Source organism: Triticum dicoccoides, chromosome 5A (assembly GCF_002162155.2).
Source record: "Triticum dicoccoides isolate Atlit2015 ecotype Zavitan chromosome 5A, WEW_v2.0, whole genome shotgun sequence".
Taxonomy (NCBI): Eukaryota; Viridiplantae; Streptophyta; class Magnoliopsida; order Poales; family Poaceae; genus Triticum; species Triticum dicoccoides.
In genome coordinates, this window is record NC_041388.1 from 64,813,334 (window position 1) to 64,829,524 (window position 16,191).

The 16,191-nt window shown below is 48.7% G+C and overlaps 1 protein-coding gene across 2 annotated transcripts; it reads right to left on the bottom strand.

Moving 5' to 3' along the window:
• Nucleotides 1-246: 246 nt before the first annotated feature.
• Nucleotides 247-3,734, bottom strand: LOC119299333 (cold-responsive protein kinase 1-like). 2 transcript variants are annotated; one of them, XM_037576570.1, is made up of 7 exons: nt 3,441-3,734; nt 2,114-2,237; nt 1,912-2,024; nt 1,619-1,829; nt 1,304-1,541; nt 1,060-1,210; nt 247-716 (listed from the first exon to the last, which is right to left on the bottom strand). In XM_037576570.1, exons 2-7 carry the CDS (start codon nt 2,169-2,171, stop codon nt 393-395), a joined length of 1,095 nt encoding a protein of 364 aa, XP_037432467.1. In that variant the 5' UTR covers nt 2,172-2,237; nt 3,441-3,734; the 3' UTR covers nt 247-392. The 2 variants fall into 2 exon arrangements, with proteins under 2 accessions (XP_037432467.1, XP_037432468.1); XM_037576571.1 differs by lacking the exon at nt 3,441-3,734 and having other exon boundaries at nt 1,619-1,824.
• Between the last annotated feature and the right edge of the window lie 12,457 nt (nt 3,735-16,191).

Here is a 16,191-nt window from a genome sequence, read left to right on the forward strand (position 1 = left end):
ATGGACAAACGTTTGCCGGGAAGACAGTCCCCGCAAACGCCCACAAAGACATTGGATCCAGATCACGCGGATGATAATTTCTCTATAAAATCGCTGATAATTCTTTCATTTACATGGCAATTTCCCCTTTCGCACAGGGCATTTCGCTCAACAACACGTCAAATTTAGTTATTTCGGCTTGGCAAGTGAGGCGTTCTCTGGCAATTCGCCCCCAGTGAACGTCTGTCAGATAAATGCGTCAGGTAATAACTTATAAAGGAAACTTGTTTAATTATGCAATAACTTTACTGCATAGTAACACCACGGTGGCATCAGTCAACCGAACACGCACTTGTGCCTACCCAGAATGATAATGTACAACAACAGGATTTGCATGATATATTCTGTACTGCTCACGGCGATGACTCTGCTGTTGCTTCTGATGATATGATTGTGGATGGTTCAGATTGCGAGTCGCCTGGTCTCAGCTGGTTGTTGACCTTGATGTCTCCCATGTCACCGATCACAGCAGGCTTGGTGATCCTCTCCATGGAGACATCTTTTTCTCCGGTCAGCATCCGGACGACGTTGGTCATGTTGGGACGGAGTTTCATCGCGTCTTGAGTGCACAGAAGACCAACTTTCAAGAATCGGCATGCCTCGTCGGAGTCTAGGTCATCTTCTAGATCTGCATCTATCATCTTCTCGAGCTGTCCTTGTTCATAACATGTCCATGTCTGCAAGAGAACCAGCAGATCCTTACGGTCAGAAACAGCCAAAAAAAAAGTTCCTCCAAATGTTAAAAAAAAACTAGAATCAAATCTAGTAACAATATGGCTCTTGAGATATTCTTACACATGGCGGTTTGATAATTGTGGTCTCAAAAAGTTGATACAGTTTGGGTGCCAAATCATAAACAGAATTACTGGGATGTTAAGAACAATCAACACTGCAAGTAGTATCCTATGAGGTATGTTTTAGCTAACACCTAAATGATAACCGCGCCATGGAAGAAGAATCACAACTCAGTCTCAAAATGAAGCATAGGTTTGGTGAACATAGTATTGCGATAGAGCTTACCCTCTCGAGCAGAAATTGGTCTTCATAAGGCAATCTATTATTGTGGTTACACCTGCCACTAACAATTTCCAATAGCAAAACACCAAAACTATAAATATCTGACTTCTTTGTCACTTGCCCTCTAACTGCATATTCAGGAGCCAGGTATCCTCTGACAGGAGAAAAAAAAGGCAGAGAGAGAGAGAGAGATCAGAATGAAATATATTCCAATTCCCAACCAAACCCCAAACAAGGTTATACTTACATTGTACCTGCAATGCGGGTGCTCACATGAGTTGCATTTGGAGGGAGGAGCCTTGCCAACCCAAAATCAGAAATTTTGGGTGTGAGATCCTTGTCAAGCAGAATATTGCTTGCCTTTATGTCCCGGTGGATTATGGGAGGATGGATTTCTTCGTGGAGAAATGCAAGCCCATGGGCAACACCTACAGCAATTTTAACACGGACTCTCCAGTTGAATCGAATGCTGCTATAACCCTTACCTGCAATACTTAAGTGAGATGGTTATTAAAGCATTAAATGAGCAGCGAAGGACACATAAGGCAGAACAGTATGTCACCTAGCAGTGTATGTGCAAGGCTATTGTTTTCAAGATAGTTGTATACAAGGATCCTATGGGGTCCCTCAGCGCAGCAACCGACTAAGGTGATCAGGTTTTCATGCACAATATCAGAAATTGCTGTAAGTTCAGTAAAGAACTCTTGGATGCCTTGCTTTGAATGGGCAGAAAGCACCTTTACCGCAACAATTGTGGCGTCTTTAAGCCTTCCCTAATCAAATAAAATGAATGTTAGCTAAGAGAGCTTGATGCAAAGGATTTTGCTTATGTGGCCATTGACTTAGGGAAATTACCCTGAACACAGAACCAAAACCGCCTTCGCCAAGCTTGTTGGCTCCACTAAAATCATGTGTGGCTTTTCTCAGCTCACTGTAAGAAAAAGCTTTCACCTTATTTCCTCCTGGAACTGCCAGAAAGCAAATGCAAGTGAATCAGAATGGAACGTTTTTGCAGTAAAAGTGGTTATAAAACTGAGCAAAGACATGAAATGCTCACCTTCTTCACCTTCAATAGTCTGTTTGATGTCCTTTCTACACATAAGGCAACAAGCCATGTTTGTAAATCAGAAGCCAAATCGTGGATATCAACAAAGAGAACTGGCTAATTTGGGGCTGAATTCCTGCAAAAAGAAAGAGCGGCATCAGAACAGTTTTTCATTCCAATAAGGAACAACTAATAGGTACAAATCTCATCGTAAAATAAACTAATCAGTGTAAATCTACCAAATAGCCTCAGATCACAAACCCGTAAATGGTTAACCAAACATATACCCGTTTATCGGCACCGCTTGACCATGAAATATATTTGGTAACATCTTATATTAGTTTACAGAGGGAGTAATAATTATCAAAAGTCACAGAGGAAAAGTACCAGATTAATGCAATTCAGTGGCGCACCCCACCAACAAATAATGATGCAATTCAGTGGTGCACCCCACTAACACTGTCTGATCCATATAAATAATGATGCATTTTTATCTCCATGAAAGTGCATACTATGCATTGTACTATCAGATCCATGCTGAGAAACACAACGTGAATTTCACTAAACTTCACGCATTTATACCTTACCAATGTAAGAGCATCTCCAGGCTAGTCCTTGATTGTCAAACAAAAAAAATACTCTCACATAGTGAAATGGTACATACGACTTACCAATGGTAGTTTTTTATGGCTAGTTGTCAAAAATAGACCAATGATAGACTAATAAAGTAATAAAGTTCCTATCTATCGCATCTGGTACCGCTCATGCACATGCAGGGTATATTGTTTGAGTAATAATCAATAGCATTGACTTATTCTAAGATGGAAAATGGAAGAAGGAACCGATCAATCTCGAACAAAATACATACTCCCCAATTTCCTATCCAACATATAATGCACACATATGCTACACTAGATAAACATTTCTTAGCACATGCGCAAAACGTGGCAAGCAGCACCAAGGAGTGAAACCTCTTGGCCTCGTCGAAGCTGGAGCGATCAAATCTGGTGTTGAGAAGCCGGGGGGACTCGGCCCAGGGCACGCAGGATCCAGGGAGACAAATGTTGTGGTCGTTCGTTTAGATTTAGGTAATCATCAGCTTAAAAAAACAAATTAATGTCTAAGAATGAGGTCGGGGTGGAGAGAGACAGAGCAGGATTAAGCTACGGCACGGAGGTGGTAGATTTTATGCCACATTGGGTGGGATTGGAGCATGGATGAGTTAGAGCAAGAGATTGGTGCCCACCCCAAGGCCGCGGAAGCGTCCCCGCAAAAAGGAGAAATGGCCGTGGAAGCAAGCAAGAAATGAAGCGGGATCCAGAGCAAAAGCGAGAATCACCTGATGTGGATGGATGCTCCCGCGTCCTTAGCGCCGCCTGTGCCCCAAGAACCGGCCGGCGAGGAGAAGTACCCTGAGCGCCGCCTGTGCCCCAAGAACCAGCCGGCGAGGAGAAGTACCCTGAGCGCCGCCTGTGCCCCAAGAACAGCCGGCGAGGAGAAGTACCCTGAGCGCCGCCGGTATCTGAGAGCCAGTCGGCCGCGCTGGAGAAAGAGAGAGGGGGGATTGCCGGATTAGGACCTGAGACAAGGGCGTGGTGGTTGAGGGATCTGGTACCCAGTGGGGGTTTGTGTAAAGCTAATCGTAGAGCGCACGACGACGGAGCTTGGTGACATCAGCGCTGCGAGGGGACATACCCCTCCGATTTCTTTTTACTCCGCGTCTAAGATTTGGTTAAGTCAAACTATACAAAGTTTGGCTAAATTTATGTAAAAAAAAATGAACATCAATAGTAATAAAATTATATTATATGAAAATACATTTCATGATGCATTTGATAATATTGGTTTCATATTATGAATGATGATATTTTTTAATATAAAGTTAGTCAAACTTTACAAGCTTAACTTTGACAAAGCTTTATATGTAGACTAAAAGAAACGGAGGGAGTACCTTGCATAAGGCCGAACCAGACCCGGGATGAAAACAACATGTTTGGTTGCATGGATTGCATCTAAATCTCGGGTTGTATGAAACTTAAAGCAGTTTCGAGTCAGGCCTACGAGCTACTACCGAATTGGTAGTTTCTCGGCAGCCAGCCTTAGCGTGCCCACACGTGGCTCTTGGCTGCACGCCTCGAGGAGCGTGGAAGACAGACGGGACGTCTCAATAACTCCCCTCTCCTCTCGTGTCATCGCCCACGCTCCATTCACACCACTCTCCCTCACTCTCCTCGTCGCGTGTTGCTCTCCTCCCCTCCAATGGCTCGCCCGCCGCCGCGCCATCCCTTCACCACATCAAGGCCAGCGGCAACCGCATCCACGAGAGGAGGATTGCCGGCCTGGCGAACTCCGGCGTCGACCTTATGGCGGCCCTCCGTGCGTCGTCGCCCGTCTGCTGCAGGCCCCTCGTCCGGCCAATGCGGTGTCAGTCGCTCTGGCTCCGCTGCCATATCCGGACCTCATGGCCCTGGCTTCGATGGCAGCGCTAGAGGGGACGGTGACCACGCCACTGCACGGCCTGTGGATGGTTTTTTTTCACCCCCATTCCAGGGTTTTCTCCGGGCAGCGCTTCCGGGCCATGAACGATGGCGCCTGCTTCCTCGACCTCACGTGTGGCCACGAGCACCAGGGCAATGCCGACGGCCGTCGGCATTGCCGGCTCCTCTTCCTCTTCGCCCGCCATCCTCTTCCCACCGGGGCTTTCTCCCTGGCCGGCGTACGCTCGAACTCCAACCGTTCCGGTAAGTTACTAATTTCCCCTCTGTAGATTAGAGTTTTCTGCATTAGGCATCACAAGGAGTTGATTGGATTGGATTGGATTCATTAGGCTGCTACTGTTCATGTTGTTCTTGCCGTTCATAGTGCTCGTAGTGTTCATGCTTCATGTTCATGCTGTTCGTATGAAGGGTAGATTGGTTCTTGTTCATAGGTAGTTACATTGTAGTTCATAGGCAGGGTAGATTGGCTCTTGCGTGATAGGTGCTTACATGTTCATGTTGTTCATAGGTAGGGTTTGTGTGTGATGTGGAAGAGCTAGATTGGTGCTGGTTTAGGCATGGTTTGTTGCATGATTTCATTAGGTGCATGGCGTTCATGATAGGTAGGACAAATTTGCATGCTCATACATGTTGTAGGACCATTGTGTTTCCTCGTTTAGGTACTAGTACTAATGTAGTATGATGCCAAATGTGAAAGTGGTCACAACTTGCAATGGCCATGATGTTCACTGATCAGTGGCTGCTGCCCATGAGCAAGTGCCACTAGTCATGTTTTGGAAACTGCACTAACCAGTCATTGTTTCCCATAAGCAAGTGCCACTCATCAATGACACTTGCTCTTTGGCAAGTGCCACTGATCAATGTCTCAACCCAATGCCATGTTACTAACCCATGTCATCTTACCTGACAAGGTGATGAAGACGGAGTGGGACATGGCCGGTCGAGGAGCTCAGGTCATGGTCAGCGCCAAGGGTGCCGTGGACTTCATCCCCACAAACCGCTGGCTTAAGAGGGTGGACCTGCCTGGCAGGGCCGCCTTCATGAGACAGCCGCATTCAAGGGGACGATCTCCGAGGACCGGCCATGAGGAGGGGTCCTGGGAGCCACTGTGTTTCTACTGCCAGATCAAGGACGAAGAGGATCTCGCCATGCTCGTCATCCCGCCCAAGTTCAGGGAGGTGATGAAGCAGTGGCTAGTGATCAAGCCCCTACGCGTCGTCAGGCTGTTAGCCAACAAGTGGTGTGAGATCTAGGTTCAGGTCCAGAACTTCCGGGGGGAGATGGTGCTTGGCCAGGGCTAGTGAGGGAGTCCTGGACTAAGGGGTCCTCGTGCGCCCGACCTATTGGATATGGGCCATGAAGATACAAAGACCGAAGACTCTGCCCGTGTCCGGATGGGACTCTCCTTGGCGTGGAAGGCAAGCTTGGCGACCAAATATGAAGATTCCTTTCTCTGTAACCGACCTTGTGTAACCCTAGATCCCTCCCGTGTCTATATAAACTATAGGGCTAGGTCCGTAGAGAGACCCTCATAATCATAGTCAGGCTAGACTTTTAGGGTTTTAGCCATTACGATCTCGTGGTAGATCAACTCTTGTAATACTCATATTCACCAAGATCAATCAAGCAGGAAGTAAGGTATTACCTCCATAGAGAGGACCCGAACCTGGGTAAACATTATGTCCCCCGTCTCCTGTTACCATCGATCCTAGATGCACAGTTTGGGACCCCCTACCTAAGATCCGCCGGTTTTGACACCGACATTGGTGCTTTCATTGAGAGTTCCACTGTGCCGTCGTCAAGAGGTTTGATGGCTCCTTCAATCATTTACAATGACGCTGTCCAAGGGGAAGTTTTCCTCCCAGGACAGATCTTCGTGTTCGGCGGCTTCGCATCGCGGGCCAACTCGCTTAGCCATCTAGAGCAGATCGAAAGCTACGTCCCTGGCCATTAGGTTAGATTTGGAAGCTTGAACTATGTTACAGATATCCGTGGAGACTTGATCTTCGATGGATTCGAGACCATGGCAGCCGCTCCCTGCCACCACGATGAACATGACGTAAATCTGTCATCAGTTCATACGCAGGAGATAGTACCTGTAGCTGCTCCAGCCATAGATCCGGAGCAGATCGCGCCATCCGAAGACGGGAAGCTCGACCCTGCCGTGGAAGCCGCAGACTCAGTGGCGTTGGAGCCGCACAAAAACCTAACTTCAAGTGACATCTATGTCACCGGAGCTGCGAACTCGTCTCAGGCTACAGGTTCCGAACCTTGTGCGTCCACGTACGTCGAGCTTGATCGGTCATCGATCATCGAATTCAGCTCCGCGGACATCTTCTGACACTCGCCCTTGGGCGACGTGCTAAACTCGTTAAGAGAACTATCCTTAGAGGGGGCTCACAGCTGAACTGTATCCGGTTCGAACTGGAGACTGATAACGGAGAATTTTGCTTCCCACCCACTGCCCACTTCATACAAACTATCGAAGACTTAACTGACACGCTCGACTACGGCTCGGAAGACATCGACGGTATGGACGACGATGCTGATGAGGAGCCGGGCCAAGACCCGCCGTTTACCGAACGCTGGACGTCCACCTCTTCCTACGATGTGTACATGGTGGATACACCTAAAAGAACTAATGACGATGAGAAAGAAGATCCAGTTGAGGACGAACCTCCTGTGATACAACCAAAACGCCGGCGTCAGCGGCGCCGCTCTAAGTCGCGTCATGGAATAGATGGCGATACTGGCACAAGGGAAATTAACACTCCGAAAGGTGCTGAAGACGACAAAGACCCCGTTGACGGAGCTACTGAACATGATGAATGGGAAGATGGGCAGGTTAGCCCTGGTAAACAGGCCACGCACGAAGACTCGGAGGACTGTAATTATCTTCTACTCTCCGAGGATGAGGCGAGCCTCGGCACTGAGGATTTCATTGTGCCTGAGGAGCCTCTTGAGCAGGAGCACTTCAAGCGCCAGCTAATAGCCACTTCAAGGAGCCTGAAAAAGAAGCAGCAACAGATTCAAGCTGACCAAGATCTGCTCAATGATAAATGGACCGATGTCCTAGCAGCCGAAGAATATGACCTCAAGCGCCCAGCCAAAAGCTACCCGAAGCGCAAATTACTGCCTTAGTTTGACGACGAGGCGTCGGAGCACATACCATCATCGCGCAATACGGTTGACCGACCACCACGTGGTCAGGATAAAGCGACAACTCAAGCCGAACACCAGCCAGCCCCGCCTCATCATAAAGGCAGAGGCAAAACAGCTCAAGGTCATACATATGCCCTTCGACAAGACCTGGACAACAAAACAGGATATACTAGATCGATCTACGGATCACGAGGACGTGCCCCGACACGCGACGACGACTATCTAGTCGGACGTAACAAGCCTAGTCACTCCCGGGCCGAAAATCGCAGACTGACTCCATCGGAGCTACATTGCAATGTGGCCCGACATAGAGGTGCCGTACATCCTCTTTGCTTCACAGAAGAAGTAATGGAGCACGGATTCCCAGAAGGGTTTAAACCCATAAATATCGAATCATATGATGGAACAACTGATCCTGTGGTATGGATTGAGGATTTCCCTCTCCATATCCACATGGCTCACGGCGATGACCTTCATGCCATCAAATACCTCCCGTTAAAACTCAAAGGTCCAGCTCGGCACTGGTTAAACAGTCTTCCCGAAAATTCTATTGGCAGCTGGGAGGATTTGGAAGACGCCTTCTACGACAACTTCCAAGGCACATATGTTCGGCCACCAGACGCCGATGACTTAAGCCATATAGTTCAACAGCCCGAAGAATCAGCCAGGAAGCTCTGGACTATGTTCTTAGTTAAAAAGAACCAAATCGTCGACTGTCCGGACGTGGAAGCCCTAGCAGCCTTCAAACACAGTGTACGGGACGAGTGGCTCGCCCGCCACATCGGTCAAGAAAAACCAAAATCCATGTCAGCCCTTACCGCTCTGATGACCCGCTTTTGCGTGGGAGAAGACAGTTGGCTCGCTCGTAGAAGCAACAACGCCGACAATCCGGGCACTTCCGAAGTCCGAAACGGCAATGGCAAACCTCGACGCAGCAAACACAAATGTTGCAATGATAATGAAAGAACGTGCGACACAGCGGTCAACGCCGGATTCAGCGGCCCCAAACCCGGTCAACGGAAAAAGCCATTCGATGCAAACAGAGACGAACCATCCACCTTAGACAAGATACTGGATTGACCCTGCCAGATTCATGGCAACCCCGATAAACCAACTAATCACACCAACAGAAGTTGTTGGGTCTTCAAGTAGGCCGACAAGATCAACGCCGAACACAAGGGGAAATGACTGCCTAGTGATAGCGATGACGAAGAGATTCACCAACCAAATACCGGGGGTCAGAAGCAATCTTCCCCCGAGGTAAAAACAGTGAACATGGTATACATGAGACACGCCCCTACAGAGGAGCATGAGACGTACTCCCTCCGGACCGAGGATCATATTACGTTCCCTCCAGCCAGAGTACAAGTCGGCCTTATTAAACCGCATACCTTGTTGGCCATTAAGCCGCCGGTCTCCACTCAGCAGGACCGACCAATTATGGAGCTGGACTAGCAGTTTGGCCTCCGCCATCTGCCTCATACACCTGCGAAATCCATACCGTGCATACACAACTTTGCACTTAAAATACCATGGGCATCGGGAGAGGCACAATACGGACGAGCCTACAAGTACTTCTACAACCTCCTTCTTTTCAATTCTTTTCTGACCACTTTTTCTTTTTTCATTATCCTTTATCATAGGTGACTAGTAGGTTGGTCATCTCACCGACTCCATCGGAGTTCCGGTTTGTACATTCATCCAAAAGTTACTCCCTTTAAGGAGCCCCTTCATCGAGGAAAGGCGGCGCAGACGTAAGACAGGAGGTCCAAAACAACTTTTTTTAGACCGTACTCTCTTTTTTGCGAGCCTGTAAAGTGCCTTCTACCTCAGCCGTCGACCCTTGGCATGTCAAATAGCCAGGGTTGTGGCGTTATTATATATAAAACAATGATTGGCATGTCACTCAAGTTCTAGTGAATATAATCTACATACGTATTCACTTTTCTCTAAAAAAACTATATTTTGCTCCTTGTGTTATTTCACATGCCCTGCCAGGGGCTCGATATGGGAACAAACTAAATTGCCAATAAGTCCGAATAGATTTATAGCATACTTTGGCTCGCAAGTTTGGCCTTATATGCATCAGCTCCGAATCATGTCTTGGGTCAATAGTTGGGTTGCCCGGCTCCTGTGCTTGCTACCTTATGTTCCGCTCTATTGACTAAGGTAGTAAAGGGAGAACTACCGCGATTGTGCCCTGGTTTGCCTAGATGAGCACCTCAGTAGAGAAAGCCGAAAACTGACTGTCATGATGTGGCGAGAGCTGGTCAACCACTCGACGACTCATCGGAATCTTTTGCGATTCCCTCCGTATTACACGAAGGACCTTTCTTTAGGTCATACATGTAAACGCACCACATTGGGATAACATCATACATACCAAGGTTTATATCGTAGACCCACCATAAAACTCCTATGGCTAAGTGAAAGTGTTAACGCCCTATATTCCGATTGCCTCGTTCACCGCATTGACACCTCCTTCATGGACCAAGACGTTGGGTTAAGAGTGACCATGTGCTTTCCCGAACACCCCCGTATTTTCCACGTGGGGGCTGAAGCCAACGACTGGAAAACTATCAGATTATGCGAAAACGACTGCACAGGAGGAACCAAAAGCTTTCAAGCAAAAATCATAATTTTATCATCATATTTTCTTTTACAATTCAGTACATTTCATTCAAATATCATATCTTTCGAGCACTGACCCTCTATCAAGCGGGCACCCTCTAAAACGTCCTCGAAATGGTGTTCGGGTGCGTGATGGTCCTTACCCTTGAGGGGACTCCTCGCTGCAACGTTAGTGGCCTTCATCTTGGCCCAATATGTTTTGACATGGGCAAAGGCCATCCATGCACCTTCAATGCACGTTGAAGGCTTAAAGTCGTCGATACGCGGCACCGCATCCACAAGCCGCTGCACCAAACCGAAGTAACTATTCGGAATAGGCTCAGTAGGCCACAACCGGACTATGATGTCCTTCATGGCGGAACCAGATATCCTGTGGAGCTCGGCCCACTGGGCCATCTGTTCATTTAGTAACAACTGACGCTTTGGCGCGTCGAACGGTGACCATAAAAGCTTTTCCGTGGCACACCCTTCCTGCACTTGGTAAAATTGCGCCGCATCGGAGGCACTCTTCGGCAGGTCCAAAAAGGTGTCCGGAGAACTCCACATTTGGCTAAGCGGGGAATACTTCAGATCGCCAAACTTCGTGTGTAATAAGAAAGGCTTACCAGTCGCTATCTCCCCCGCTTGCCAGATCTCTTTCCGAGCCGCTCTAGACTCAAATCGTGCTTCTCTTGCCTCTTGTAAGGCCTTGTCGAGATCGTCTGCTTTGGCCTTGTTATCCTTCTCGAGGAATTCGCACTGGATGGCGGCCTCCTCCAGCTTGCGTGCCATGGTAGTAATTCTTTCCTCACACTGGCGCCGAGCAGCTTGTTCGGTTTTTAACTCTTCAGCCACCTTATGGGCAGCCAAATTACTCATCCGGGTTTGCTCCTTGGCAAGGACAAGCTCAGCCTGAAGGGCCTCCACCGCAGCAGCACCATCTGTAGTTATACATGTCTCAGTATACAATTCTAGCTTCATGCCCATGTTATCATGCATAAATATACTGGCTGACCCAAAAACCTACCTTGCGCCTCGTCAAGACGCCTGTTGATCAGCGTGATGTCATCATCTGCCTCATCAATCTTCCGCTGCAGATCCGCAACCTCTGCGGATTGGACAGTTGTAGGGGAGGTAACAGCCTGTGTTCCAAATAGTCAGATTATTTCCTGGATAAATAATTTTGATTCTCTGATTGCCTCCCTTGGGAAGCCTATCAGAGTCTCAGGGGCTACTATCTATACACAGAAGTATTTTGTGAATAAAACACAATTGAAAGCATTACATCACAAACCTCGAAACCACTTAGCAGGCTCGTGATGGCCTCATTCAATCCGCTTTTCGCGGACATGACCTTTTCAACCACCCTACCCATCAAGCTATGATGGTCTTCGGAGACGGACGCCTGTCACAGCATGTTCGTCAATATATCTGGCGCTACTGGATCTCCGGAAGCAGCCGTAGCAACACGCCCCCCTTCGAAGGGATCCGTTCATTCGCCCCTAGAGTTGTCTCCGGTTGAAAGCTGGATAGTCCAGGGCCTTTATTGTTGGTCCCTGGACCCTGGGCTACCAAAGTATCATCTTCTGTTCGTGTTTTCGTCACCCCTCATATCACTTGCGGACTAGGAGAGACCCTCCGGCACGACACCTCAAAGTCATCCGCCTTATTGGGCGAGGAGATTGGTGGAGGCGTCTCGCTTTCCATCATCTCTGGGAGAAGATCTCCCGAGGAAGATGATTGATGAGAAGGATTGTGCGCCGAGCTGCAAAAAAACATACATTTTAGATGTTACCTTGGTCATAGGAGAGGAACAGGGTGTGTATAAAACACCCTTGCTCGCTTACGATTTAGGCTTGGCCTCACTGGAGGACTACGTGATATTGTCGTCCTTCAAGCCCGAGCCGCCCGATAGGGGCATCTTGCCTTGCTTGGGAGCCTTTTCCTCCCAATCTTCGGAGGTGGCCCTTTTCTTACCATAGGGAGAATGAATGTTGGCTTCTCCTTTAATTTTGTCTTCGGGCGATGGGATTTTCATCTCCCCGGACACGGCATCCAATATATCTTAAGGATGGAGGCCATCTTTGGTCCCCCCGCTCTTCGTCTTGTCCTCCTTCACAGACATCTGGTATGGTGCCGGGGCCAGCATCCTTGTTAATGCGGGATACGTTGAGGCTTCGGGAAGGGGGGCCAAACACCTAATTAGTTCCGCTTTCTTTATCCGTCCCTGAAAGAAGATAGTTTGCTCAGTAACGTATTACGATATACTTAACTACAAAGTGTTCGGAAGACAAGTGCTTACCGGGGTATCCGGGCGGTTGCACTCAAGTGAAGACTCTTTAGTGGTGTCCGGCCAATGTTTTCGTTTCCCAAAAAACATCTTCCACATCCCTTTGTGCGTAGCGCCAAAGAAGTGTTGGAGGGTTCGTGGCCCTTCCGGATTAAATTCCCACATGCGGAGAGGCCTACGCTGGCATGGCAGGATCCGACGGATTAGCATTACTTGAATCACGTCGACAAGATCAATGTCCCTCTCGAGGAGGGTTCAGATGCGGCTCTGTAGAGTCCGCACTTCATCAACTGATCCCTAGTCCAGCCCCTTATTGACCCATGATGCAAGTGGTAACGGAGGGCCGGAACGGAATGCAGGTGTAGCTGCCCACTTGGTGGGTTCCATAACGTAAAACCACTCTCGCTGCCATTGGTTGGAAGTTTCGGTGAAAGAGCCTTTTGGGCAGGGAGTGTTGGTAAGCTAGCTTATTATAGCACCGCTGCACTCCGCCTATTCCCCGTCGACTACCTTCGGCTTCACACTAAAGGTCTTGAGATAGAAGCCGAAGTGTGGGGGGATTTGGAGGAAGGCCTCGCACGTGATAATAAACGTAGAGACGTGAAGGAAAGAGTCCGGAGATAGATCGTGAAAATCTAGTTCGTAATAAAACATTAGCCCCCGGACGAAGGGGTGGAGAGCGAACCATAGCCCTCGGAGGAAGTGGGAGATGAATACGACCCTCTCACCAGATCTGGGGATCAGAATAACCTGTCCTTGAGCAGGAAGCCTGTGGGGGATCTCCGCGGTCAGGTATCTGGCCGCCCGAAGTTTTGCAATGTCCTCCTTTGTGACGGAGGAAGCCACCATCGGCCTTGAGGGCTGGGTCCGGACATGATGGGGAAGCTTGAAGCAATGAATTCGAACCTTGGGTGCTAGGACTCGAGGTTGGAAAGGTTGAGGAGAGATTTGGCGTAAAAGGACGGCCTTTGGTTCCTTTATAAAGGCAACGGGTATTGAACGCCTCCTCCTAAGCCTGGAAACCTGCCTATTCCTAAGGAATCTTTCCAGTACAACGGTTGTGTTACCCATGTTTGTATTAATGAGGATCCCGCAATAAGGGGACACGATCTCTGCTTCGACAGAACGTGCCAATAAAAACCATGCCTCGAAACATGGATCAGGAAACAGTTCGGAATAACGACCGGGCATGTCACAGCCCTAGAATTTGATTGCAATTAGTATCATAAGCATCCATGCATCATGTCTATATTTGTTTGAAATTTGAAATGGGGATGACAAGCCCTAGCACTAAATGAAATGCAATTAGGATCAAAATAAAAATATTTTCAATGAACCCAGAATGCCCTTTAGAAAAGTTCATTATTTTCGATAAAGGTGAAAACCTCTGCCAAAAATGATGCACATATTTCTAGGCCATTCTGGATTTTTGAATAACCCATATTGTATTTGAATTGGGGCATTTAAATACTATTAATATTTTTAAATGCTCCAATAATTCTGAAAATAGTTAAGGGCCTCTGTAATAATTCAATTAATGCCCACAATTATTTTCAGGATTTATTAAAATGATTTGGGTTATAAAATAAATCAAAACAAAATAACATAAATAGAAAACAGAAACAGAATTAGAAAGAGAGAAAGAGACTTACCTCAGCCTACTTGTCGGCCCAGCTGGCGGCCCAGCCCACCAGGCGCTCTCCTGTCGTCGTCCTCCTGGCGCCAGTGGACAGGGCGCGTGCCCGACACGCGCTGGCTCCCCGCGCGCCACGCCACCTACCTGCCTGGCCGCCCGAGGCCAGCACAATGCCACAAACCACCTCGCCGCTCTCGTCTGGATCGCGCCAACCGCTCGTCTCTTCCCCCTGCCCCCTCCCTTGCCGTTCCCCACCTCACCGAACGCGCCCGCCGGCGCCGACTAGCACCACCGCGGCCATCGCCTCCCCCTCGTCCCCTTGAGCAGTCCAGAAGATCCACCTCGTCGCCTTAGACCTGTCCGCCGAGCCACGCGGTGCCGGATGCTTAGAAGCACCGTCCCCGACCCCTTCATCCTCCTCGGGTCACCGGAGATCGCAACCGCCGGCCCGTCGACTCCAGAGCCTCCCCCGAGCCGCCGAGCTTCTTTTCGACTTTGCAGTGAGCCCCTTCGCTGTTCCCCTCTACCCCCGTGTCAATTTCTCCCTCTAGCTAGCTTCGCCATCGCGGCCGAGAGCTTTGCTCCGCCGGCCACGTAACCGCCGCGGCCACGGTTGCTGCCGCCCGCGTTTGAGCGCGTGTCTGTGCTCAGTGTGGTCCCAGGATCCCAGAACAAGCATCCGTTCGTCCTCCCGTCCACCGTAGCTTCATTTCTGTCGAGGTCCGAACTCCGGCCGCCGTCGCGAGCTCCGTTCCAGGGAGCTCCGGCGCCCCCATGGCCACCCACCTACCTCCCTGGATGCGGGCGAGTCCGGGCTACGCCCCGATGCCCTTAGCCACCGCCCCCGTCGCCTTTAGTGCAAGTCCGACGCGTTGCCCCTGCGGGTTTGGTCGCCGCTGGCCAACTCCGGCGAGAGCCGACGTGGCGGGGTCATCAGTGCTAATCCCCGCCAGCTGGACCGCACCTAGTCACTGACAGCGGGCCCCGCAGTGGGTCAAAGCCCAGTTAGCGCCGGGTTTGACCCGGGGTTGACCTTTGTTTGAACCTTGAGTCACTGACATGCGTGCCTCGCCCGGCTAACCAGTTAGTTAGAGCTAAACTTAATTAAGTTAGTTTAGTTAGTCATTGACCAGTGGGCCTAGTGTTGTTTAGTTAGTCTAGTTAACCCAAATGGTTAACTGTGAGACTCACTAGTGGGTCCCAGCCATCAGGTTTGACTCTGGGCGACCCTGTTGACCCGCTGACGTCATGCTTACGCATTGCTGACGCAGTTAATCATTTTCTGGATTAAAAATAATTCAGAAAATTCTAGAAATTAGTATAAACTTCTAAAATTCATAGAAATTCAACCGTAACTCCAAATGAAATAAATTATATATGAAAAATGATCAGAAAAATCCAAGGAATCTGAATATGGCATTTTCATGCATGTTTGAACAATTTAACCTCACTGTCTAGTCCAAAACATGATAATGCACTATTTGAATTCATAGTTTGAATTTGAATTTGAACCTTGTGTTCAAACCAACTCCATTTAACTTGTTGCTAGTTGCATTAGCTCAATCAACAGCATATTGCCATGTCATGATCATGCATCATATTGTTGCATCGCATTGATTGTGTTCTTCCTTGTTTGCCGGTAAATGTCCCCTCTCGGTAGACGCTGCTCCGACGCTATGATCGTTGACACTGATGAAGACTCAATGTTATCTTCAGAAGTGCCAGGCAAGCACAACCCCCTTGTTCATTCTGATACAAGCCCACTCTCTCGCTCCTGCTCTCTTTTACTACATTAGGACAACAACGTTTCATCTGTTACTTGTTGCGGTAGTTGAACCCCTTATCCTCTGCATGACCTATCATTTCCACAGTAAATAGATGAAACCCACTACCA

Coding starts and splice junctions, on each gene's coding strand:
- LOC119299333 (XM_037576570.1), bottom strand. CDS start 2,171: ATGGCTTGTTGCCTTATGTGTAGAAAGGACATCAAACAGACTATTGAA. Junction 2,025..2,113: donor GACTATTGAAGGTGAAGAAG/GTGAGCATTTCA, acceptor GCTTTCTGGCAG/TTCCAGGAGGAAATAAGGTG. Junction 717..1,059: donor ACCAATTTCTGCTCGAGAGG/GTAAGCTCTATC, acceptor GTTCTCTTGCAG/ACATGGACATGTTATGAACA.